The sequence below is a fragment of the Nycticebus coucang genome, chromosome 8, assembly GCF_027406575.1.
Source record: "Nycticebus coucang isolate mNycCou1 chromosome 8, mNycCou1.pri, whole genome shotgun sequence".
Taxonomy (NCBI): Eukaryota; Metazoa; Chordata; class Mammalia; order Primates; family Lorisidae; genus Nycticebus; species Nycticebus coucang.
Window position 1 is genome coordinate 15,773,276 of NC_069787.1, and position 27,050 is coordinate 15,800,325.

Sequence of the window (27,050 nt, forward strand, 5' to 3'; positions counted from 1 at the left end):
CCTTTACTGAAACAAATAAAAATAATGACCTAAGTCTATCCTTATTCTCACACAGGCTCCCACCAGCCTCTCAAGTTTCCTTAGATGAGAGACACAAATCTTTAATTAAAGGGAGTGTAACACACTATGTTATGACAGAGGCACGATTCAGCTGAGGAAGGAGCACCCGCCACGACACATGAATTCCTGCATTCTCTCCAGATGCCTGAATCCAAATTGACTCTTGATAAAAAATATCCATCAGATTCAAATCTAAGGTATGTACATTCAAAATTCTAATACTGAAACATCTATTTTGGGTGCTGTAAGATGTCCCATTTATAGTGCATGTTAAAATCCTCAAAATTCCCCTGCAGCTGAGGAGGAGCAGTTGAAGCAAGGCTGTTCTTATCTATACCAATGTAGAAACGAGCCTGAATTTCAGCATTCCCTCTTTTGACTCCAGTCTAAACAAGCAGCAAAGAACAGCGCAGCTTTACAAGTCAGGTGCAGCCAAGCATCTGAAAGACCCTTCGTGGAAGCACGATGTGTGGAGTACAGATGAACAAGCTGTCATCTACCAACTCAACCTCTACATGAAGGAAGGTTCCCTGACAGCAGACAGGTGCTACATTCTGGTTTATAACAGATCTTAATAGTCTTTGAAAAGCTGCTTTCATGTCACAGTAAGCTTGTTTTACTCAGATTCTAAGCAGCCAGGAAACTCTAGTAATGAGAGTTACTTTTTTGCAGTCCTATATAATCAGTCCTGCTCAGAATGATGATTTTTAAATACCGAGAGACAGAACTGAGCATCTCTTGAATACAGGTATATGGATTTAATAGAAATATACAGCCACCGTTCCGACTCCTAGCGGTGATCCCTGACGCACTATTCCTATGCTCCAATAGAGCACTATCCCCAGTGCACTATCCCGAATGCTCTATTTCACCCGGCAAACTTCCTCAAGTTTCTGTGGTAATTAGTCTTCTCCCTAAGATGAATGAATGAACTGCCCCTTTCTCTTCATTCCCAGAGCAACGTGTTCATACCTCTGTTACACATTTACCATGTTTAATTGTCATTTGTCTGTTTTTTTTTTTTTTGTCTTTTTCCTCCTACTCTGGAAGGTTCTTGAAGAAAGAGAATAGATTCTGTTTATCTGGCAAATAGGTGTTTCATAAATGTCGGTGGGGAGAAGGAACTGAATTAACAGAACACACCGCCCTTCCCTGAGCGTGCCAGGCATTTTCATGCCGTGGCTCATGCTGCTTCCTTTCCTGGGAAGGCCCCCTACGGCATCTCTGTGCTACCTCCGAAGTCACCTTCTTATAAGATTGTAGAAATTAAACTCCTTCCTCACTCCAAACCTCACACAGGACCCCTGCCGACTTCTCCGTGCTCCACGAAACTGTATTAAGGCCTCTCTGAACTTGTCCTAGTGCATTAGATTGTCAGAAGCTTACTTACTTGTCTTTCTTGCTACATTACGCGGACCCTAGAGGGCAAACGTGTTAGTCTCCTTCTGTGGTCCAGCATGGTGTAAGGAACACAGACACCTTCAGTAAGGTTCGTTTAATATTCCATTTTCCAATTTGCGGCAGTGATTCTAAGTTTTTGTTATGCCATCCTTCTTGAAGCAGTTAATGTTAACAAGATAACGGTCTTGCATAAAAAATGCCAAACACTCTAATAGGCTGATACGATCTGAATTTTTAGGCACTTCTTGTATTCCTAGCAACAACAAACAAGGGCCGCTGTCCTGTAGGAAGCCAGTCACATTTTCAAAAAAGTTAACCCTTCTCAATACTTGCTCTTTTGCATTATGAAGAAAACATGCAAAAAAAAAAAAAAATTTAAGTTCTTACATTAGTTCTCCTCCTTGGAATAAGAATGTAAGAGAATAACATTTAGTATTCAGAATCCCTTGGGAGGGGAAACTTCAAGATGAGATGAATCATTAAGTATTACTTAGAATAGCAATTCTAATCAACCATTCTTGGCAATAATAGAAAACGTGACACCATTAAATGGGATTTTGCTAATATCCTAACAGGAACTTTGTCTTCCCAAATTGGTAGTTCAAGAAAACAATAACCAAAAGAGGTCAATGATGATAAAGATTAAAACCAAACTCATCCACATTTTAACTACCATAGCGCCATTCTGCTGGATTTTGAGTCAGTAAATCTAAAAAATATCCAAATGATGAAGCAATTTTTGTTTTCTAGCACTTTCACCAGTGAATGGTATTCTTTCATAGCTGTTTCGAAAAAAAAATCTATCATAGAGTTTCTTGTTCATTAATCATTCGTGGAACTTATTCTTTAATTCAGATTTTTTCCTTAAGCAGCAATTCTCACAATTACCATTTCAGAACCAGCAGCTATAATTTTTTTATGCAGAACAGTTTAAGAAATGTCTATGACTGCTATAAAACCAAACTTAGTAAAATTCAAATCCATTCGACAAGTTGATTTTTAAACATTAAAGGGTTGTTAGAAGTTACATAATCAAAAAGAAAACAAAAAAACACTGACCAGAGTTTCTTTGCAAAGAAGCAAATCCTCTCCCAAGTCTCCCAAAGCAGCTACACTGTATTTTTCCTGTAATTTGGCATCTCAAATAGGAGTACCCGAAAATATACTATTGGTTTTTCATACTTCTTTTTAGCCTATAATACCTTCCAAGAAAAAGACAGTTCAATTTCACATTCATTCACAGGGGAAGGGCTTTTTGAAGTGTAGTTCCAACTGCCAACTTTACAACAAAAAGCGAATGAAGAGCTGGAATCCAGCAGTTTAAACCATAATGGTTCTGAGGTCACTTAATGAACTTTAGTCTCTATGTAATCAAATTTTACATATTTTATTCTACTCCAAAACTTTAGCTCAACAGAAACAATTCTACCTTGGATTTTAAAAATGCCCAACCTCCGCTAGCTCAGTTGTATGAAATGGCAAGGCTGTATCTGCTCTATCAGTTAAGGGCGTGATGAGACTTCTGAAACTTTGTGTATTTAAACAATCTACCATGAAGGCAAACAGGGACAGTACAGTGACAAAACAAAGCAAATCAACACAAAAACACAGACTGAGGGATCCAGCATTCCCATCCTGACGTTGTCATGTAAAGTTTAATAAATTTCCTAAGACCCTGCCTTCTGTGCTCCTTGGAATCCTCATCAGGAAAGTTAGGAACCCGGGTGAGGGGACAGCTGAAATTCTTGAGTACCTCCTACCCCTGTGATTCTTTCTACTAAATTCTCAGGTGACTCCTTTGATAAGGTTCACTAGTTTGCAAAGTGTGCATCAAAGCCGCACTCAGGCAGCAATTCACAACAGGTTCTCAGCACTGAAGGGGCAGACAGAGCCAGGAGGGAAGCCTTTCTTGGTTTCACCACCACAGAATACCTAGTAATAGTCTGTTTCAGACGCATTTTAAGAAATCCTCTAGTAAACTGGAAACACTCAGTTTCTCACAGCAACAGAAACATGCCCCCAAAGAGCTTCCCCATGTGATATCGAGAAACAGTAATGAATGTGCAAGAATGAATTTTGGTTGTGTTGGCACATGATAGCTAGAATGCCTAACTGTCGCAATTCAGGTACCACGGGCATAAAAAAGGATCATCTGCTTCTCTGAAAAATGGCACCAGATTTTATGGCAAGCTGAACAGTTAGTTCCCTTATATAAGTCAGTATTAGATCAGTGCCCGTGAGACTGTTGGCACCCAATTGCAAACGTCTGATTTAACTGAGATTCTTAACAGCCACGGTTCTCTCAAATGGGAGGAGAAGAAAAGTAAAGCTTGCCAGATGCATTAAAAAGTTTGCCTCGCACTTCGCGGGGGGTGGATGAGAAGCAGCGTAGCTGACAATGTACTCATGAGTCAGTTTAGTCCTGTGGAACATTTGTCAACTGTTTCCCAGCAGGAGTAAAAAGTTAATAAGCAAAGTAATCTAGTTAGATCTTCATTAGGTTTACTTATTTAGGTTATTACTCATCTTAGGTAGCTACCAAGCTCAGAGCTGTAGACAGCCTTCACAAATAAGGACGCCTTTTCTCATTAGTTTTTTTTATTTGCATCTTAATACGTGCAAAAGAAAAGAACTTGAGACCAAATGGTATCTTAGGGCACAGTTTGGGATAATTTCACTGGAAAAGAAATATAATTCACAGTAAGATTATTAAAAATGCTCTGTAAACCAGCTTCAGGAAGAGTTTATTCTAGATGGGTCTTCGCTGGTTATGGTGTATAGAAGAGTGATAAATCACCTACAGTCGTACCTTGCAACTTGCCTCCAGGGCAGATGTGCCTGGTGTCTACTCAGCAGCGTTTATAATCTGAGTGACGGAGTTGGTTAAAAAGCTTTCACAAATGCCTATAACATGCTGAACTCTACCCCTACCTGTACGTGATGATCCCAGCCAGCTACAGAAAAGCACTAATGAAACCGAGATCGCAGTCTGCCTACCACCCGGGGCCAAGCTCACAACACACAGCTGCATCCTGCCACGGCATAACCACCTGGCAACTGTGTGGCCATTTTAAGGGGGTCAGATGGGGGGGTGAAGAATATATAGGGCTTGGCATCACATCCCCTGTCCCTCACCAATTACTTAAAGGGGCAAAGCATTTATCTGATGGATAGGAAGCAGGATGGGGCATTTCTATAGACTGTTTTGCTCTGTGAGACCAGGGACTGTGTCTGTACCGTTCACTTTTACTCCTGGCACCTGACAATGCCTGTTCTATGGTAGCCACCGAAGAAGTATTTGGTAAATGAACAAAACAAAAAGGACTCTTCCGTGACTGTGGTTTATCCCAGGATGCTGAACTTAAATATCCTAGGTGAAGATTGGACAAATCTGAGGACTAGGAGGCAAAACAAGAGAAAGCTTTTAATCTTCTGTCAGCAAATAAGTAAAAAGGGCATAGCTTTCTGTATAGTACTTCATTGAAGTAGTTTGCATTCCCCTCACCCCGTTTTTTTTTTTTTTTTTTTTTTGAGACAGTCTCACTTTGTTGCCCTGGGTAGAGTGCCATAGCATTATAACTCACAGCAACCTCAGACTCTTGGGTTCAAGCGATCTTCTTCCCTCAACCTCCTGAGTAGCTGGGACTACAGGCACCCACCACAACTCCTGGCTAGCTTTCCTACTTTTTAAAGTAGAGATAGGGTCTTGCTCTTGCTCAGGCTGCTCTTGAACTCCTAAGCGTGGACAAACCACCTGCCTCAGCCTTCCAAAGTGCTAGGATTACAGGCATGAGCTATTATGCCTGGCCCAGTTTCCAATGTTTTCTTTTTGTTTTTCACATTAAAATGGTGCCCTTAGCAGTATCCATAGCACTACCACGGCCTTCACCTGTAAAAGGGCGCTAAGGGGGAGGAGGGGTGAGGTGGAGGGAGCGACTTTGTCCTCTGCTACCTGCTCCCTTTTCTATCCAGATGAAGTTCCTTGACACTGTTACATAAATACAACTGAGTCCTGATCAGAACTGGTGCGATGGTAGTTGGCAGGTGTCTGTGTGTGGGGAGACAGAATCGCTTTCTTTACCTGATCCTTCAGTTCTGACAGCTGGCCAGAGAGGTTGGTGACGAGCTTCATGGTGGACTCCAGCTTCTCCTGTAGGTTCCTCAGCTCGTTCTGTTCTCCTTCAGAATCGCTGCTGACCAAAGACATAGCTCTCATCCTGGGGAACCAGTCAAGATTTCTTTCCTAAAATCCACATTAAAAAATGAAAACAAAGAGCGGGAGTCACTTCTATAGGCAGAAACCAGAAGGCCAGTTTTACTGTGCTACGCTTTCTAACCTACCTCTTACTAGCTTATCTCTGTCTAATGCAGAATGGATGTCCCGTATAATTTTTTAACTGTTCAGTCACTATCTTTTTAGCTGAATATAATCGGACTCTTAATTCTTAGAAGAGGAAGTCATTCTATAATTAAATATAGGGGAAAGTAGGTTTCTAAAAGAGTCCGATCTACAAATCCGAATGCTGCCACTGCCCTCTTATCTTTGCATATTACGTGGTTGAAGTTTTTCTTTTAATTGTAAAATATGCATAACATAAAATTTGCCATTTTAACCATTTTTAGTGTACATTCATTGGCATTAAGAACATTCACACTGTTGGGTAAGCATCACCACCCTCCTTCTCCAGAACTTTTTTTTCATCTTCCTAAACTGAAATCCCATCCCCATCAACACTGCGTCCCCATTCCCTGCAGCCCCTCATATCCACCATTTGATTTCCTGTCTCTGTGAATCTGCCCACTTTAGGAACTTCATATTGTACCAACACTCTAGCAGTGAAATGAATTTTAAGACCCCACAGATTCTGGCATTTAAGATGCACACATTTTCTTGGGTAAGGGGATTACTAAGCTGAACATTGGGAATGGGCTTCTCAGTCAGTCTCCCTGTTTGTGAGCGTAAGGAAACCACTCCTGGACTTTACTTCTTCCTTCCAGCCTCAAGTGGTTAGTGGATACTCTCAATTGACACAATGAAGGCCGATTCAGTTTCCTCTCCTTGTCGCCTCCACCCTTTCGATGTCTATAACTTCTGCCTGGGAACAGAATTTCTCGCCACTCGTTCACAGAATGGGTCCCCTCTCCCTGAAGAGCATGCCTGTCCAGAGAGGCAGGCACACTCTGTAAGAAAGGCTTAATCAGGACTAGAGAAGGGTAAGAAAACCGACTCACTCTAGACCTGGACTCATTCCCACCCAGACCATCTCGCTCTCCTCAGGATATATTGAACAGACTTTCTAAAATCATCGCCACCCCCAACACATGCACAATGTGTTATTGTTTTGAGGGTACCAGAGGTCAGCAGCATTTTCTGATAGTTAAGTATTTTTGGCTTTGTGGACCATATGGTCTCTTAACAACTACTCAACTATTCTGCTATTATAGCCCCCAAACAGCCATTGACAATATATGAATGAATGGGTATGGCTGTGATCCAATAAAACTTTATTTACAGAAGCTAGCAGCAGACTGAGTTTACCCCACAGGCTGGAGTTTGCCAACCCTCTGCTGTATACGATAGAAGGCATCAACAAATAAGGAAACAAAATTCCATTAGACATGTCTAAATAATTACTAATAAGTGAGATTATTAAACCATGTCTTGACCTAAGGCAACCTAGCAATATAGAAGCCATGTAAGAACCAGTTGACGGATATTACTCAGAAGACATAGCACACTGGCAACGTGGCCTCACATCTACAGTACAGCGTTTGCTTAAGACTTGGCGGGGGGTCTGGTAGGTAGGAATTTACTAGCCTGTCAGCATCACGAGAGCAGTAACCACTTTGGCATGATGACTTAAAACACAGTAGACAATAAATGACTATGGAAGGACGGAATGATATTCAACCCCTTTTCTGAATGGGCCCTGAAAACAAAAGCTTAAATAGTAATCCCTAATTGCTTATGCTGAAGGAGAAAAACGCCAATCTCTACCGTCCTGTAACGTCCTCTCCCTGAGATAAACACTTCACTTGTCCCTCAACGTGAGCCTATATTCCTTTTTTTCCCACCACAGAGCAATGACCAAAGAATCATTTGACAAAATATCCCATTTCAAAGATGACTAGCTGAAAAATCTGAAGTGTTTCCCCAACTGTCATCCACGTCAGACTCGGCTACATCTTCTCACCAAGGGAGCAGCCCATGTTTGGGGTCTGTCAACTGTAAGGGAGGAATAAACCCGACTTTCCAGAACAGGGCACATGGGTGGGGGTCGGGGGAAGGTGGCTGATGATTACTCACTCTCACGAGGGCAAACAGGCTCCTGGGATGGGAGGAGAGAGGACGTGGGCCGGGCGGATGAAGCCACGAACCCAAAGCACAGCTGCAGGAAGATCACACGGCAGAAGGCCCTACGTATTATCCATGGTGACTGCTACACATTTTTGCAGACCGACCCCAGAGGAGGAAAACAAATGGAGAAGGAAAGATGCAAACGGTTGAACTCTGAGCAGCATACGGGCACACCACCAAGTTGAGATGTGACAGAACATAATGCCGGGAGGGAGTTTAGAGATCACTAATCCCACCCAGCACTGCATCTATAATGCAGGAAGCTGAGGCCCTGGAAAGGAGAGTAACTTGTCTTCTATAGAGTGGGAGGGGAGGGAAGACAGAAGGAGGGTGGTGGCTAATTCTTATTTTTTAAAGAAAATCCTGAGAATTACCTAGCACTTATAAATGATAAACTCTTGTAATTAGGTATATTTTGGAGAGAAATACTTGATATTTATTTGGATTCAAATAAAAAGGATGAGCGCTATTAACTCTTTTGGAGGAAAGTATTTTAAAAAATGTGATAGATTCAGGCTGGGCGCAGTGGCTCACGCCTGTAATCCTAGCACGCTGGGAGGCTGGGAAGGGTGGATTGCTTGAGCTCAGGAGTTCCAGACCAGCCTGAGTGAGTGAGATCCTATCTCTAAAAATAGCTGGGTATCATGGTGGGCACCTGTAGTCCCAGCTACTCAGGAGGCTGACGCAAGAGGATCTCTTGAGCCCAAGAGTTTGAGGTTACTGTGAGTTACGATGGGCACAGCACTCTACCGAGAGTGACAATGTGAGACTGTCTCCAAAAAAAAAAAAGTAATAAATTCAATGAATAATTCAGAACAGTCACTTTACATGTGTGGTGCTGGTGCTGAGGCTGAGGCAGTGAGCAGCACAGACATGGCCCCTGCATCCTGACCTCTTTAGGGTGACACCTAAATATGAGATAGAGAGAGCTCCTGCCACCAAAGTGCTTGCAATGTGTGTTTTTTATAATAAAGCAGACTATGTTAGTCAAAAGAGTAGTAGAGAGAGTAGCATCAAAGGAAGAACCAAACACTCGTGACCACTTGGCCAGAATCCTCTTCATGCAGGGAGGGCCTGGGCCTGAAGGAGGTTAGTGCTGGGCCATGATGGGGCAGGCATGAAGGTATTCTCTTCTACAGAGAGGGGACCTCACAGGTGGGCCACAAGAGTAGACGGGAGCAGCTCAGATGGTTCGAGACTAGTGAGAAGGTGGGTGTGTAACCCAGGGACTCGGGAGGCAGAGGGGGAAGGATCGCCTCTTGCCTGGGAGTTTGTGGCTGCAGTGAGCTGTGACTGTGTGCTGTACTGCGCAACAGAGTGAGACCCTTTCTCTAAAAAAAATGAATAAAATGGGAATGAATTAAAAAAAAAAAAAAAAAAAGGCAAGAGGGAAAGAGAGGGAAGGAAGAGATATATGAAAGATTTGCCCACGTAGACCTGGAAAGAGCATGAGAGGACAGGAATGCTGTTTGAACAAGTTGGCTGGAACTCACCTGTAGCTAACTTCTGAACGACATTAAATTAATGCTAAACTGTCTACAATGTTAGTGAAACCACCTAAAATCTGGCTTTCAAATCTTTCATATGTTCATTTGCTTAGCAAACCCTCTATAAAAATAGAAAACACAGATTTCCAAACAGCATCCACATTAATAAGACCTTCATAAGACTTTAGAAAAAAACCATGTAGCTGACAGTTTAAGGAATGGTTTTTCTCCCTTGTTCTAGTAACAAGTGACTCAGTAACTACAGATTAAAAGGAGGATTTTTCTGGGGCGGATTCTCATCATCTTTCATGGTATATGAGATTCTTGGCCCCCTAGGCAATGATTTCAGAAAGGTATTTGAATAAATGCAACACGCACAGACTTCCTCCATTCAACAGCCACTTTGTATCTTCTATAATTTCTGGGCCTAGCATGGGCCTGAGGGCTGAACATTTGTAAGAAAGACAGTCCCTGCTCTCAAGGGGGTTTAGTCCAAGGACTGTGGTCATGGCTGGGTCTCAGGGCATGGCTGTGTACCTCGGTGGAGTTCCACAGTAGCCCTAGCTCCAACTCGTGCGTGCCTACGATATGTGCTAGGTGTGAACAGGGCCCACTGGCATCCTTGTGAATGGGCTACTTCTGGCATCCGTGTTCCATGCCTCAGCGGTGGGAGAGAGACACTGATACCCTGCATCTCAGCTTCTCCAGGGGAGAACTGTAATCCTCGGACTTGAAAGCCCTACCCAAGGAGTATGTAAAGCCATACAGAAATACTGGACCTTTTCAGGGTGTCCATCACAATCAATGGTCAACAATTGAAAATCTTTTTATATTAAACTTAAAAAGTGAGAGACTACAAAATTTAATCAAATGTTAGAGATAAAACCCAACACTTCAAAGAAAGTCATATTTTCTTTTAAGATAAGTCACTTGGGCCGTGTTGCTCTGATTTTACGGAGAAAATGTCATCCTCTGTTTCACAGGAGGGCTTCAATGCAAAGATAGAAGAATTTAATCTAGAATCTAGAAATTTACCAATCATTACCATACAGGTTTCCCCCAGCATCCGTGGAATATCTAACAATCTAACAATGTCCCCGGTGACATTCTAAAACACACCAAGTATGGAGAACTCTAATACCCTCAAAGGTAAGCACTGATGGTTTTTTTGCACTGAAGTGGGGAGACACCCCAAATTTGAGATCGTAGGTATTGCCAGTGTTTTAATTAACTAATCATCTTGGGCTGTTGAGTCAAATCTCCAATTATCAAGGAGCACCTACTAGTTAAAATTAATTAGCGATTCTCGCCAAACTGTGCTCACCATTTCTAGTCAGTTTTGCCTCCTGTGCAGGAGGATACACTGCAACATGGTATAATGTTCCTCATCAACAGCACCTCCCTCTGCAAAGAGAATCTAAATTCCAAAATGAAAATGCTTAGAGTACCCCGTTACCAGAATGGGAGCAGAGAGAGAATACCTGAATCCAATTACTTTCTCTTCAGCTAAGACTTTCATACAAAATGCTGAGCTTGTTGAGGGCTGAGTTACTCCAGTGGAGCAGGTCAGCCACCGCTCTCCAGCCAGCCAGTCGGACTGAAATGTTTGCAGAATCTTGCCTGTGTGTCTCTTCAAGATCAAAATCATGTCTCAGCATCTTGGCCTCTAGTGCATTTTGGGGAAAGTCATCTTCAACTAAGACATCTTGTTTATATGTGAATTCATCTTGGGGTGTGGTCAGGAGGGGGAGAGTGGGGAGAGGCTTCAGGGGTCACAGAGCATCTGTGGGCCACATCTGCCACTCTGGGTCTGAGTCGCCCTTCCTTGCTTCCCTCACTCTGCTTGCTGCTGGCATCTCACATACCAAATGCATTAGGCACTGTCTGCCCTGGTCCTCCTACAATCCAGCCAGTGCAGTTCCCGTCACAGCAAGTGCTTCCTCTGTCGGAGCAGACAAACTAACTGAAGCCACAGCCGGAAGCAGGCTGACCACAAGTGCTAAGGTTCTGGTTAGTTCTTTTCTAGGTAAAGTTGGAAAAGTCCCTGCAAAAGCAAACACTAAAGTTTTAGACACGGGGGTGGCATTGACCAGCCTCTTAAAATGTTGATTGGAAAGAGGGAAAGAGAGAGTGTGTGTGTGTGTGTGTGAGAGAGAGAGAGAGACAGAGAAAGAGAGAGAGAGACAGAGAGAGAGAGGAGGAGGAGGAAGTTGGATTGTATGATGCAAATGCTAATCATTCTGAGAAATGGGGTATTTTTTTTTTCTTGCCAGGTTCAGATGAAGTGCCTGTTCTAAGAAAGACTACAAGGTAATCAATCACCTCCCCAGGGAAAGTCTGCACAGGTGGAAAACTGTTTACCACCTAAACAGCCTAACATTTATTGGGGAATCCTTTGTTTTTTTTTTGTTTTTTGTTTTGTTTTTTTTTTTTTTAGGCCTGAGGGTAAAAGAAAGCCTCACAAGCGCAGAGATTGGTCCTAGGGAAAAAAACTGGCCCTGTTGCTTCTCTGTGCCTGAGAATCCCCTTGGGGAAGATTCAAGGAAGCAATGTCTGTTCTTTCAATCACATGGCAGCTGTGTTTCTACTGATCTTACCACACTGGAAGACAAACTGGATGTTCCCAGAATGTCCAGGGATGCTTAGCGGATGGGAGTGGCCAGAGAGGGTGAGGGTGGGCTTGCAACAGATGCTGCCCTTGCCACAAAGTCCAACCTCAGAAAATGCCTGTAAGGATTGGAGATAATATTTAAATGTTCCTAAAGCAGGAGTACAGGACACTCGGTAAACTTTAAATCCTTTGTTTCTTTGGTGAAGTAAGATGATTCTGTCCATTGAAGAGAAAGAAAATAATCTTTAGTGGTCGTTTTTCCTAAGATCACAGCAAAAACAAAACAAATTTGTTGCTCTGGGTGAAAAACAGTGATAATCATCTTTAACTATGTTCCAGAACTCTGAAATTGGCATTTATAATACCTGTTATATATTTAAAGAAGATACGTAAAAAAATGGATCTCAACTTTGAACAGAGGAAGACCTCTGGCTGCCAGAGGCTCTGAGGGAGAGAGGGGTGGATCAGGGCAGTGATGCTATTTTTTTTTTTTTTTTTTTGAGACAGACTCTCACTATGTGGCTCTTGGTAGAGTGCCGTGGTATCACAACTAACAGCAACCTCACACTCTTGGGCTTAAGAGATTCTCTTGCCTCAGCCTACCAAGTAGCTGGGACTACAGGTGCCCGCCACAATGCCCAGCTATTATTTTTTGTTGTTGTTGCAGTTGTCATTGTTTAGCAGGCCCAGGCCAGGCTTGAACCTGCCAGCCTCGGTGTATATGGCCGGCACCCTAACCACTGAGCTACAGGTGCCGAGCCCAGTAATGTGATATTATAGTACACAATGTTACAACAGTGGATACGTGGCATTTGTTCAAACCCAGAGATTATCTGACCCTAATGTAAACTGTGGACTTTAATGAATGATAACATATCCAATCTGGGTATATCAACTGTATTAATCACACATGTACCACAGAATACACAGGGTTACTAGTAGGAGAAAGTGGGGGGAGTGAGGTAGAATAAAAGGGGGTGTAGGAGAGCTTAGCTTTGCACTTTCTGCCTCATTTTTCTATAAACCTAAAATTGCTGTAAAAAGAAAAAAAATAGGATTCCATACCTGGAACTTGTTGGCCAGCCCCAAATTCAAGGATTCAGCACCCTTTGTCCCCAAAGTACAACAAACTGACTGTTTCACCTATCAGGTAAAATGTAGGGATTTACGGCATGCTTCCTGGATGAAGGACTCAACAATTAGGACTTTGGACTTGACCTTACAAATGCATATAATGTAACCTAATCATATGTACATCCTCCCTCCAAATAAAGTACAATGAACTCAAACTACACACAATATCCCTCTATTATCACAGATTCTGTAAATTTCGACACCAGCCTCGTGACATGAGTATGTCAGTAGAAAGAGGACCAGCCTGGAATCAGAAGTTAAAGGTTCAAGTTGTGATGCTCCAACGTGTACACAGGACAGTGAGTGAGTCAGCTAACCAACTCAGTCTCCTTTTCTTTTTTTGCCCCAACGAGATCATCGGCTACCTCACTGGGTTACTGTAAGGATCAAATGGGAGGGGTGTCCCACAAACTGGGAAGCATTATGCAAAGTATTAAATATCACCATGTCATCTGCCCGAGGTCCCAAAGCTAGCATCGAGTCAGCACTGCAGTGCACGTACTGACTCCATCCGGCTTTAGTGATTGACTGCTGGAGCAAAGGTAGTTCATCTAGTTCCTTTCTTTCTTTAGAATGAAATTTTAGAGCTACTGATTTCTCTTTTTACCAATTGAGCCACATGAAGGTTTGTCCAAACTGTGCACGGATTAAGGTGTCTGATTCTGTTTTTGAGCTCTGAATGACATTACCCAAACAGGCCTTATATAATGTTCAGCTGGGCCGGGAGGATCAATTGCCCTTCCCAGACTCACTTAATATTTGTTCTTGGATGATACAGTGTAACAAAGACAGGCTCCTGCCAGCAGAGAGAACCACACCCATTTCTGATGAAATCTCTAGGCAGAGCCAGCTGTAGAATCATTTTCTCAAGTTGTTCTGGGGCCACAGGTGAAGTGTCCCCTGGGGCACCCACAGGGGCGGTGAGAAAGCAGAGTGCACAACTTGGAGTGTCACAGCTGGGTCCTGGGCACCTGAGGCTGCCACGTTGAGGGAACCAGAGGTCACAGGACAAAAAGGTGAGGCCAGTTGCCTGTGCCGGGGAAGGGTAGGGCCAGTCAATCTGAGATTCCTAACAAAGAACAATCAGGCAAACTCACTCTTTTCCCAAAATCAGCATCCAAGCTGGCTTAAGACATTTTGCTTAGGCAACTTGCTCTGCATTTTCAGTTAGCTTGGAAATATACCAGAACATTCCCAGTAGTTATGCATAAGGATTTTAAACAACAAAAAAATTCTTTGCCCAAGGTTGCTGTACCTGAAATTTTAATAATTTTCATTGGCTTTCTTTTTTTGTGGATTCCATTATTCAACTTTTATCTTTTATTACTCTTATACAGCATTTTTTTCCTATTTTAAGCTTACCTAAACATCTTTCCAAACTCCTTTGCTGTTGTCTCAGAGAAAGATAAATCTCTAAACACGTGCACACACATACACCCTCACTAACAAGCTGCCCCACACCCGACATCGTCTTCCATCTAAAGTTTATCATGAAGGGGTTTATCTACAGGAAAGTTTCTGTGGAATGAAATGGTTTTACTCAAGGTCAGCCATGCCTAGACACACTCTGTGAAAGAAGGGACAGGAAGAAGCTATCTTTCTGTCTTAGAAGAGTCTTAAGAAGTAAGAAGGGTACCAGCGCTGTCACTGTCTGGAAGAAAGATGCCCCACAGCCTGATCTCTTAAAGGAGAAATCACCCTGATCACCGGCTGGGTGCAGGTTTTCCAAACTCCTCAATCATCGTCAGGTCCTCCATTTTTCTCTGATCCTGGTATTTACCAGCTTGTTCACATAGGTCTTCCCCTCTGCCTCTGTACACTCCTCCCTCCCAATGCTGACCCTAAGGCTCACACTTCCCTGTCCATATTCCGTGAACTCCTGATACCACTCTGAACACGGCACAAGAGACCCTTTGGTTCACTTCCTCATTTTCTGGTGGTAAAACTGAGGCCCTGCAGAGAGAGGGCTGGTGAAAGGTGAGAACCCAGAGGCTTGTCCACCTGCACAACCTTTAAAAAGTTCAAACGACCGTGCCTAGATAGTGACATCTTTCCTTCATTCTCCCATTCCTGAGAGACACGCCAGCGGGTTTTCATTTTAAAGAGATAGGTCTTACAGAATTCTGAATATATGTACTTTTTATTATAAAGACAGTCCAATTCAGAACCTTTTCTAGGTGAGAGCACTGTTTTGGTTACACGCTTCTCAGGGGCATGTGCTGTCACAGCCTAGCTCTGTCAGATGCAGTGAGTACCTAGAATGAACAGGAGATAGAGGGGTTATGAAGGCATCAGGATGTCTGGAATGAAAGGGGCAAGTGGGGCAGCCCAGGGGTGTCTGTAGTGGGGGAAAGAGGGATTGGGTGGAGGTGAGATGTAGGGGCAGAAAAAAGCGTTTTTGGAGCTTAGTAAATCTGCTGTGGTTGGGAGTGATGTGTCTCTAGGCAACTTCCATAGTTGACCACCCCCCCTACACTGACCACTTCCTTAAGTTGACCTAATTTTCACAGACCAGACATGCACCACGTGTACATATCTGGGTACATGCAGTGTACAGCAGGCCTAGCTCCTTAGGTGACCACCTCTGTATGTTGACCAGTTTGTTACCGTCCCTTGGGTGGTCAACTCACAGAGGTTCCACTGTACATACACGAGTAGATACAAGCTCATGAATCCATGCTTATGTCCTTGGAGGAACTAATAATGTGGAGAACTGGCTTCACGGGTGGTGAAACCCGTCACTAGCTGGCCGGCCTAACACTCTGCAGGCTGAGAGGCCCGGATCTCGGCTACACCTGACTTTGTCCCTGTGCTCTGTTTTGGCATAGAAATTCCTTTAGGGCAGATTATGGCCCTACTCAACCGACTGTCACAAACAGCACCTGGAACACCCTCCACAAAGGTCAGGATGTGAAAATTCAGAGAGCAGCAAGGTGCTCAGTGTAGAACCGGCTCCAAATGCCAAGGGCTTCACAGTAAAAGAATGGTGCCTTGGGAGCACTCTGGAGGGTGAGGTGGCTTCACCCCTCTGCACTAAAGAGCAGAGTGTGATAGGAGGCGAGGTGGGGAAACTTTAACTCGGCAACTACTGCGTGCAGCTGCCACGGACACAAACCGAAGCTCCAGAGCAGAGGGTGGGGTGAGAGCAGGCCTGGCCAGCTGGGCGGCGACTCCAATGACGCTGACACACAGTTTCCAGCCACCGGGAAGCTGGTGCCAAATCCCTCTTTGCTCCTCCCTTACTCTGATATTCTTAAACTCTGCCATGGTGTCAGCTAACCGCAGGAGGCATTCTGGGAATCGTATTCAGAGGGCAGCCTGGGCTGTATCCTCCCCCCAAGCTAAGGGCTTTAGTCCAGGTGACTCGGTGGCCTCTCAGGGTAGGCAGAAGAGCTGTGACTACAGCACTCCCAATGCTAAGTATCGGTGTCCCAGGAACTTATCCAGGAACTCCCTTTGTTCCAGCGTCCTCACTGCAGTTCCAGAATAAGAGTCCAAACTCATTACTGTACACCTGCACAGTTGGAAGGGTGGGAGGGCGCCCAGGTCACTTTACAGCTGGGATTTGCCTGCCTGACTCAGAGATGGTGAAAACTCAGGCAGAAAGGAAGGCCAGGGAGAGTTAAGTGCACGCCCTGCCGGACTCTCCCTTCCGTACTCCTGCACCCAAGTGCTGTCCGGCAGGGACTCCCATTTCTAATTTCCATGAACTGAGAGTCCTCATAATGGCTGTGTGAATTTTCACATTCACTTCCTTACTCTGGTCACTGCTGCCGCTGTCCCTCCCCCCTCCAGATCTAGGGCCTCGCTCTCACTTAGTTATGATCCACAAGAAACTCTTGGTCTCTTTCTTCCAGAGTTCCTCCCTCTAGCCCTTCCATCAGTTCCTGGGACTACCCCTGGAAGAAAGAAGGTAGCTGTCTACAGGGTTTGTAGCACCAGCTCTCTCCTGGGTCAAGAAAGACGCAAGACTTGGGCTAGTTCCCCTTGTAAACAGACGGCAGTGACTCGCCAGGTATTCGGTTCCCACTGTGATCTTTTGCCCTCGTTAACATGTTCCTGGGTCTTCTTATCGAATACAGATAAACACAAGTCGTGGGCCAGATGTCCTACTGCTTTTGAATCTTCTCACTGTGTTGCCTCAGAGATGTTTAGCAGTAATGCTTAATTAGCTCGTAGAATTTATTTGCTTGGAAAATTTACCCTGAGATGTTGTCAGGCAAAAAGGCTCTCTCTTAGGCTGTTTTTCTGGGTGCAAATTGCCCGCAGCTGTTGGGAAGGCATTCTCCAGGAATGCAGGTTCCTGGGTTCCCCACTCCTAAGCAGAAAGCACCCACTACCTTCTGAGACCATGCCACTCACTGCTGCGCTGATGCTACTTTTGATCTGGAAAACTGCTCCTTTGCTTTCATATCCCTGTGCAGCTAGTTTCTGAAGAAATCAAGTGCCCTAACACAGAACGGAACACACTGGCAAAGCTCCACTGGAATGTCATGTGTTGGTTGGGGGTAGGAGGAAGGGAAGGAGGGAGGTATCTAGCCCAGCTGTGAGAAAAAGTCAGCGTCAGGCTTAAAGGATAATGGATCAGACATTTTGATGTTTAACTATTAGGAGTTGCACTCACTCTGATGAGTCACCTGGGTGTGGAAGCTCCAGGTGGCTGTGGTTCTGGGGAACTGTCCCCCTTTTAAACACTCTCTTCCCCCAAATCTGGCCACCAGAATGACATATCCCCTGTTTCAAGCTGAAGTGGAGGGTAGTGAAGTTTATCATATCTTAGCAAGTCACTGTTTCCCAAATTCCTGTCATTTCAACACCCCTGTAGTACTTGAGGTGGCTGCCTGAGTGGTGCTGCTGCTGGCAGCAGCTCAGGGGAGAATTAAACCTAGTTGTCTAACTCCTGTCCTTCTGATTTAGGCATTAGCAGTCAGCCTACACCCCACACCACCCCTTTCTGCATTTTGCCTGGAATTCAGTGTCACTGGGGGGCTGAGTGCTGCTGCCTATCCAAGTCAGAAAAACCAGGGGACAAATGGCTGTATGCTCTCAACATGTAGGGTTGTGTGCACGTGCACTGATGTGTCCACACCTATAGCCACACGTGCACGTGTGGGTCAGCAGGCCTGAGGGGGAGTTCTGATTCGGCAGCTCTGGATTTCAATGTGGGCTCTGGCACTGCCCCAGCGGTATGACCCTGGGGAAGCTGCTCAATTCTCCCATCTGCAAGATGGCAATGGTGCCACCCACTACACTGTGATGGGGATTAGATGAGATGATGTGCATACGGTGTTTATTCCAACGTGACCTATACCTAGTTATTACCTAATCTGCCCTGCCACAGCAAAGCACAGCCCAGCACAGACCACTCCTGAGACGGCAGCCAAGGTGTTCCCAGACACCCAGGCTGCCTGGGGACGTAGGTTCTTCCCACTTATCTCACTGTCCATGTTAGAAGTCTGTGAACCCATTACCCTGGAGAAGAGAAGGTAGCTAGAGCAGCCCAGGATATCAGGACGTAATTGAACAATAGTCTACCTGATCACTCAAAAGCACCTCTCTGAAAATCTAAGACTTCTGTTGTCAGGGAAGAATCCAAGATATAGAGGTGAAATTCAGATTTAATTAGTAAAAGAGATGCCTTATATTTCGGTACTGTTTGGTTTTCTTTACTAACCTCCCTTCTTAGTGCTTCTTGAGTTTCTGACTTCCAAGAATAAATTAGCCTTCTGTACTTGTGTGTAGTATTAACAGGAAAATGGACTGCTGTGTCTTTGCTGGGAGTCACATACTGATCTTGTACCTACAGCCTTCCCACTGTGCCGTATTTAAATTCTCTCAGGCAGAGTACTCACAGTGAGTTTACTGCTTAGTCAGACTAAATATACCAATGGGATGGTCTGTCAAATCATTACCTATAAACCAACAAATTCTCAGTTCAGTTGGCCCTAGAGCAAAGTCAAATGGTGCTCAAACTATTCCAAAAAAGGGTGTGTGTGGCACATAAATTATTGTGAAAATTTAAATGCAGATCAAGGCTAATATAAATTTGCTTATTAACATAAAAAAAGTTATCACCAAAGCTCTTTATGCTGGCACCACAATTCAAGTTCCTATGGGGGAAGTTTTTTCTCTTGACTTGAACTGTCAGGGCTATGTGAGGTCACTCAGTAGTCACATTTCTCTGCAAGCACAGCCCTGTCTGGGGCCCCAGTCAATAAATATGAGACTGCATCTCCTGGAGTAAGTGGCACTGTGGGTGACAGTGAGGGGGGTTCACTACCCCTGGTCATGGGAATGACAGCACCACCTTCCAGCAGGTGCTTGAGCTGAAGGACAAACCTACCAGCAAAGCACACCTGCTCTCATGAGATCACCTGTTTGTCCTGAATACACAGAACTCAGGGTCCACTCCCCAAATCAAATGAAGTCCTACTTGTGGGCAGTGAAAGCAAGTGAAGAAAACCACTGAACACATGGATGGAACTCACAAGTATCCTTCCCTGATTCAATGAAGAATGATAATGTCAACCAGGAGAATTAGAGATTTCAAATTAAAGAAAGAGGAAGATTTAGGGATTTTCCACAGTAAGTAGTAATCAGGGTCAAGATGCCCACTCTAACCTTTCTTAGCAGCAATGCCTCTGTAGCCAGCGTGTCTTAGTCTTGGAACCATAGGAAATGATGCTTCCGTCAGCTCTGTCAGCCCTGCAGCCCCTGCTTCCTGGCTGTCTGTGCTCCAGGCCCATTCATCAGTTGTTCTGTTCCCTGCTACCTCCCTCCATGAGTGCCTACCAACCTGCCACGTTGCTTATAGTCATCTCATTTGCAGTACCTAACAGATGTGGGAGGTGGTATTAACCTCAGTGTACAGACAGGAAACTCAAGTCAGCAAAGTCCCGTCACTCGCCAGGGTCTCACGAGCTGGGAAGAAACAGACGATCGTAACCTTGGATCTCTGCCTCCAATTCTTGAGCGGTGATGACTTCATGGTAAACATCAGACGGGCCCTGGCTTTGCCAGGGATAGTCCTATCTCCGGTGGAAGGAGAGTGGGGATGATCAGAAGGACCTTCCACTACATTTAGACATAATTACTTTGTGGGTGAACAGCTGTTTGTGAAGTTCTCAACTGTGAGACGGAGCTTCTTCATAGGTTTCTTTTTTCCCTCCCTCTAGGGATGGCACTAGAAACACACTGTGCCCATTTATAGAGGAAAGGGATCCTGCCACCTTGACTGCAGGCCAGTCCAATAGGGCTGTTTGTGTTTTCATATGGTCAAGCAGTGACCAGAGGAGGGAATCCACCACTGGGACATGGTCTAGGCAGGGAGCCCTGTGCTCTGCCTACGGTCACTCTGCTCAGCCCTCTCATTCCTGACGGTTGATGTCAGGGGGCATTCTCTGAAAGTCAAAGTGGGTTTCTGAGATCCCTTCTCAATACGGTGCCCCAGGTAGTTTACTAACCAGCGTTGGTTGAGATGAAAACCTGTTTTCCCTCTCTGCTGCCATCCCTCTCTGCTCCCAGGGCAACTGGGTAGCTTCCCCACCCTCCAAGTGGCCTCCTGAGGCCTTTTCCGCTGGTGGGTGGCCTTTTGGCAGTTGTTACTTCACAAGTCTTTGGGAGTCTCCAGAATCTTTATCAATGGGCTAAGGAGAGCTGCAGAAGAATTAAGCACCCCCAGTCTTCTGCCATTAGGTAAGAGGTGGTTTCCTGAGGCTCACATGCCCCAACACAGCCTGCTCTAAGATGTCTTTTGGGACCTGAGGCAAAGGAAAGGGTAGTGAGCCCTCCAGGCTGCTTTCCCTTCCATCTCAGACACTGCTCATTAGCCGCTCCTTCTCTCCCCTCCACAACAGAGTAATTGCAGCTTCCTGGGGTTGGCTTATCTAAGACATCAACTGATTCCTCCTGGGTAGGCTGCCCCACCCAGGAGGGAGGCTTGTGGGGACCTCATCTCTTGGCAGCAGCTGCTTCCAAAGGGCACGACTGAGTCAGGTCCACAGTGTGGGCTGGTGGCCTCTGCCCTGCAGCTCTGGTGTCTCATGAGGCTCAAGCCCTGAACGATTTAGCTGAGAGCCCCCAGTTCCCATCTGCTGTGGCTAATGCTCTCTTAGGAGTCCCTAGCAGGGATTCATGTGGTTTCAAGACAAAACACCACTGAACTGTGTTGGCAGAAAGACACAGCCTTTCAGCTGGTGGATCTAACACTTCTCTGAGCCATTGCTTATCACCCAAAACATAAGACTCCTCAGCATGGTTAACAGTTCATGGTTAAGAACTGTTTGATGCTACAGATTTTTAGGCTTTCTGAAAAGACGTCTCATACAATCAAAGAATGACGTGGCTGGGGAAGGCGCACCAATGCTCGGGTTCTCAAAGCAGCACGGTGCAGTGGGCTCTGCTCTGCCGGCTTGGGTGGCAGGCCAGAGGTTACCCTGGCTTGTAATCCTCATCAAGTGACTGCTCACAAGACTCCTTTAAGTCTTCTTGATTCAGACAGAAGCCCAAAAGCACACCAGAATTTTCTGTGACCGGGAAGTAAGGTGATTAACGGAAAACTTCAAAACTGACCCCTGGAAGATTTAAAGATAGAGCCTATTCAAATTCTTCAGGAAGAGAAAGTGATGGGAGAAAAGGGACATAGGACAAGGGTGAAAAGTATAGGTCTTCTCTGGCCCTTAAGGCACTGAACAGAGGTCATTGTGTGTCCATGCAGATGGGTTTGAGTCAGCATGAATGGTGATAAAATAGCACTTAACTTGCCATCAACAACTGGAAGAAAGAAAGGGTTTGAGGACTTTTCAGTTAATGTGCGCGACCCTGGAAACCGCACCTGTGAACATGTGCACTGGCCCCCACTGGAATTTCTTATCTCCTTATAAACAGGAGTCTGCTCCCACCTGGCCCAGTATTACCTGTGCCCTCCGGGTTAGAGTCAGACTAGGCTGGATTTAAATCCTGGCTCGGCTCCTTCTGAGCTTTCCCCGGGAAAGTAACTCACCCCTCAGCCTGCCTGTCATCCGTGAAAAGGGATACACGCTCATTCTGGAACTTGGGTTTTCTCCCCCTTCTGTGTTCATTTTTTTCTCTCTGCTAATCTATGACCCTTGTCTCTTTATCCTTCTCTTATTCAAAACCCTTTTCAAAAATTGCCTCCGCTGTGAACCCACATTCATTTCTCCTCACCCCAAAACTTCCCTCCTCCTCGTTTTTCACCGAGGGTAAGTTTAATTTTATTAGATGTGGAAGAACTTCACAAACTGAAGAGGGCTGCGTGCATATGAAAGGCTCAGAAACATTTCTCCTCATCATTCACATAACCAGCTCGGATTGTAATTTTTTAAATTGGTATCTGTTTTGTCTCTCCCGTTAGACTCTTACTACTGAAGGGTGATTCATGGGCCAGCAGCTTCGGCATCCCCCCTGGAAGGCTGTTGGAAATGCAGAATTTCAAGTCCTGGCAGTGATTGCTGAGTCAGAATTTGAATTTTAACAAGCTCTTCCAGATGATTTATCTGTGCATTACAATTTCAGAAGCAGGGAATTAGACTCTAAGGTCCTCAAGGGTACAGACAGCACAGGTCTCCCCAGAAAGGCCTCGTGATATGGGTGTTTGGGAAACATCACCTCGTGACGGTTGCCCTGCTGGCAATAAAACTGAAAGCCTGCTTCTAGGCCTATCAGTGAAGATACTTACCTGAACAGACCTGACCTCAAGCATCTTAACATAAAAAGCTTGAAAATTACATCTGTGTGAAAAAGCAGGGGCAGGCTCATTTAGGATAACTTATTATCGGGAAACTGGAAGCTGACTCAGTGAATGGGGTAGTCTTAGCAGCTAATGGTTCCCCGTCTCCCCAGAGTGAGTCGGTGTAAACCACAAAGGCTCCTTAGATTTCACAGCTGGTGGAGCCTCATTTTGCTCTATGCTTCTGAGCATTTTAATGAAGTTGAGAAAGCACAGGTCTGAAGCACAGCTGGCCTGGGACTCCCGCAGCACACATCTGGTGGCTCCACAAAGCCCCACCGGGTTAGAGCTCTTTAAAAACCTGAAGCAGCTTCCCCACTTTCTGGGACATGGCAGTCCATACTTCCCATCGGCAGGAAGGTTAAACTGGGACTCAAATTCCTCCATCACATGCCCCTTCCTGATGATTAGCAAAGCATTGCCCAGAAAGGCTAGGCCCGGGCCAAACACAAATCACGCTGAACGACAGACAGAGGGCGATCATTTTGTTTTTAAGACACCTCTTAGAGACCTGGAGAGGGGAAAACAACAAGCCTCAAGATGAGAGGCAGATTAACAAAGAGACAGGAATTCAGGTTGTGGAGTCTGATCGAGGTTAAAATCCCAGCCCCACTACATGGTCATGGATTAACCTCAGCGAGCCTCAGTGTGGCCTCCCTTAACAGGATGACACCACCTGTCTGGGGTGAGGATTCCTTGAGACAACACACAATTCACAGAGCATAGTGCCTCATCTGAGAGAAGGGCTCCACCAACATCAGATGTGGTTTTTGTGCAGGGTAGCTCCCCCACGGACTGCCAGGACCATGCTCAGAGCAGAGACAGCCGGGCCTCCCAGGGACCTTCGCACTCACCTTGATCATTTCTGCCACATAACTCTCGGGCCCGGTGTATTCTGTGGAGTCCTTTACTTTCACCAGGACAATGAAGCACAGATAGTGCCACATGTTGTGTTCTTCCTTGATGTGCTCTTCAAAGGTGACAGTCTTGTTGTCAAACTTGTCTCTTTCCAAGCCTAAAAAAGAGACAGAAAGCCCCCAGCCCCAACTTAGCAGTCAAGGCACAGAAAAATCCATCACAGAACTGTCAACAAAAAGGAGGCTGCTGTCTCCTATCTTTATCAGGACTTGGATTCCATTAGCCTTATAAATGCATTCACTTTCCCATTACAGCAGGAAAACACGGCTGTGAACCAGACAGACTCGAGTCTGAATGCCACCTGTGTCACTTACCAGTGGCTGCTTAAGCTGCACATGCCTTAGTAGCATTGCTGGTGTGAGAAGACAGCTACCTAGGCTGCAGGAGTGTTCAGGCTTAAATGATACCATGTGACACGCGTGTGTACAGCAGGCAGCCAGGGAAGGCGAGGTCCCCACACCCAGGTAATGCCAAAAGCAGACATGTTAAAAAGTTTTGTTTTGAGGAAAAAGAATAAAATCAAAAAGAACTTAAATTTTGAGCGCTAGCTGGTTAAGTTTATGTTTTGATAAGGTCTGGGTGAGCAATTCTGAAACTAGTTTCTATGTATTCTAGAATTGAGCAAATAAATAAATATATCGTAGATAATGGGAGCCAGATTCCTCACTGCAAAGAAGGGAACACAAACATGGAATGGGAGAAAGACAGAATCCTCCTGTAATGTTGAATTGTAATTAAAGGTATCAGTATGAACTTATCTTTTTTTCATAAGTATAGCAGAAACTTTATAGCTGACCACCTCTCTACACTGACCATCTCCTTAAGTTGACCTAATTTTCATAGGCTGGATGCACACCACATCTACATACCAGTACGGTAGGCCTACTTCCTCTTGTTGACCACCTCTGCATGTTGGCCAGTTTGTTACAGTCCCTTGGGTGGTCAACTTACATTAAAAGTTGTATATTAAAACAGATATGGATGTGTGTAAATATACATGCATGTGTACACATACGCCTGTCATCTAGATCTGCATCCTAGCAGCATTGATAGGAATGAGCACAACTAGTCCCCAGATCTTGGCTTGTAAATACCACTCTCCACTAAAAACAGTCAAAGGTCCTTAAAGAAGTAGCTGATTCCAGCCCTGGGTCAGGAAAGGTATAGTCTGAGTCTGAGCCTAGAATATCTTATGGTGCCAGATAAAGTAAGAAAGTACAAAGAAAATGATAATGATAAGACTACACACAGAAGCCAGCTTGAAGGGCTCCCACTGGCCAAATCTGGAGCAATTTGAGCATCAAATAAATAATGACGGCTGAAGATTATAGTCCACTGGATAAAATAAAAACCCTGAGTCCATGTTGTTACAAATGCAAACATACATGGGGAGAAGAAACATTCTTTCTTAAAATGAAAAGCCAATTAACTAATGAGGAAAGAATAATAAAGATATCATCATTTGGCAAGCATTACGATATTAATAATAGGTTTAGGCAAGAATCATGAATGGATGCTGAAATCAGTGGTTGAAAGTTTAATATAATCCCAGGATATTTATAAAATGTCAAAGTGTCTCCCCATGAAGAGCAGCGTTGTAGGGGAGAAACCCGGGCAACTGCCACCTTAGTATCCCCAGCTATAAGGTGACGCAGCATCACGTGCCTCCTGATAGGAGGTAGTGAGAAGATACGACAACATGTCTTTGATATTCCTCTAAAATATCCATACCCTCAAATCTGACCATGAGGAAACATCAGACAAACCTAAATCAAGGGACATTTTACAAAATAACTGACCTGTTAAAAACTGTCAGCAGAGGCTAATCAGGCATGGTGACTGAATGAATGCTACTCATACACTGGGCTTTACAGAGGACATTATTGGAATGAAGGGTGAAATCTGAATAATGCCTGTAGATTAGAAACTAGTATTACATGTTTTAATTTCCTAATTTTGATGTTTCTGTTGCATACGAGAAACTGATCTTTATAGGAAACAGACATGAAAATATTCAAGGATAAGAGGGCATTGTGTCAGCTAGTTACACTCAAACTATCCAGAAAAATAGTCTGTGTGTATATATGAATAAAGCAGATGAAATACAATATTAATATGTGGGGAAGCTGAGTGAAGAGTATACAGAAATTCTTATGATTTTTCTGTAACTCCGAAATTCTGTCAAAACAAAAAGCTTAAGAAGTTTTTAAGGGAACAAAAGGCAAATAATTTCGGTCTTTAAATGGAAAAAGCTCATTTTTTAAGTATTCGTATGAGTAGGAAATTTATATATTTAGTAATTATATTATGAATAATCCTGAAATGACTGCTCAGCCCTAGACTCCTGCATCATTCATTTACATTTACATATCTTTTCCTATAGTTATGCTGAAAACGACCTCTCTGGGACCCTACCCTCTTTTACATTGCAGTTCACTGCTTATCCTCTGGTGCCTACAGTGTGCCATGTTCTATGCTATGAGGGTCAGCACTCTCTCCTAACTCTCAAAATAATGCAGAAAAGCACATATTAATTATACCTGTTTTACAGATGAAGAAAAAAGGTTCAAGAAGCCAAGTGCCTAAACCATAGTCACACACCTAGGAAGCAGCAGAAGCCAATCAGAACCCAGGTCTGACTCCCAAGCCCAACCTCTGAACTCCTTCGCCATCACATTTATTCTAAAAGGAATATTTTTTCTTTTTTTTGGAGAGAGAGTATCACTCTGTCACCCAGGTTAGGGTGCCATGGCCTGAGCCTAGGTCACAGCAATCTAAAACTCTTGGGCTCAAGCCATCTTCCTGCCTCAGCCTCCCAAGTAACTGAGACTACAGGTGCCTGCCATAATGCTTGGCTAGTTTTTCTATTTTAAGTAGAGACCAGGTCTCACTCTGGCTCAGGCTGGTCTCGAACTCCTGAGCTCAAGGGATCTACCTGCCTCAGTCTCCCAGAGTGCTAGGATTAGAGGCATGAGCCACCATGCCTTGCGTAACAGGAATTTTTTTTTTTTTTTTTTTTTTTACATAAAGGCTGACAGTATCCGCAGGCTGGAACTGGATGAAATAAGCTCCATTATTGTCTTCTTAAAATGGGACCAATGGACACTCAGGCAGCCCAAGCAAAAAAAGACCACAAGATGCCTTTGTTTTTTAAATCCTGTGCAGTCACATATCTGCTTCCGCAAACTTCATTCATTAAAACAAACTGGGCGACTGCTGTACAGAGTTCATCGGCACTTCCCAGCAGGTAAGGCTGCTGAGGGCGGAGTGGAGAGGAAGATGCCAGCGGCCCCTCCCAGGAGCACTGGGCGCATACCTGCCCTGTCACACCCT

The 27,050-nt window shown here is 44.6% G+C and overlaps 1 protein-coding gene and 1 long non-coding RNA gene across 17 annotated transcripts in view; one reads left to right on the plus strand and one right to left on the minus strand.

The window, feature by feature from the left end:
* The window catches only part of ITPR1 (inositol 1,4,5-trisphosphate receptor type 1), a 342,499-nt gene that overhangs the window by 4,824 nt on the left and 310,625 nt on the right, over positions 1–27,050 (minus strand). For all 14 annotated transcript variants that reach the window (XM_053598949.1, XM_053598947.1, XM_053598946.1 and 11 more), the window contains 2 exons: positions 23,654–23,814; positions 5,543–5,704 (listed from right to left, as the gene is read on the minus strand). In XM_053598949.1, the coding sequence (XP_053454924.1) occupies positions 5,543–5,704; positions 23,654–23,814 (323 nt within the window). The remainder of the gene's footprint in view (positions 1–5,542; positions 5,705–23,653; positions 23,815–27,050) is intronic.
* Positions 275–26,420, plus strand: LOC128591485 (uncharacterized). 3 transcript variants are annotated; one of them, XR_008381567.1, is made up of 5 exons: positions 275–604; positions 11,580–11,616; positions 13,236–13,354; positions 16,909–17,066; positions 26,269–26,420. It is a non-coding gene; the product is annotated as an uncharacterized LOC128591485 (long non-coding RNA). The 3 variants fall into 3 exon arrangements; XR_008381566.1 differs by lacking the exon at positions 275–604 and having other exon boundaries at positions 11,215–11,616; XR_008381565.1 differs by lacking the exons at positions 275–604; positions 11,580–11,616; positions 13,236–13,354 and adding an exon at positions 13,935–14,067.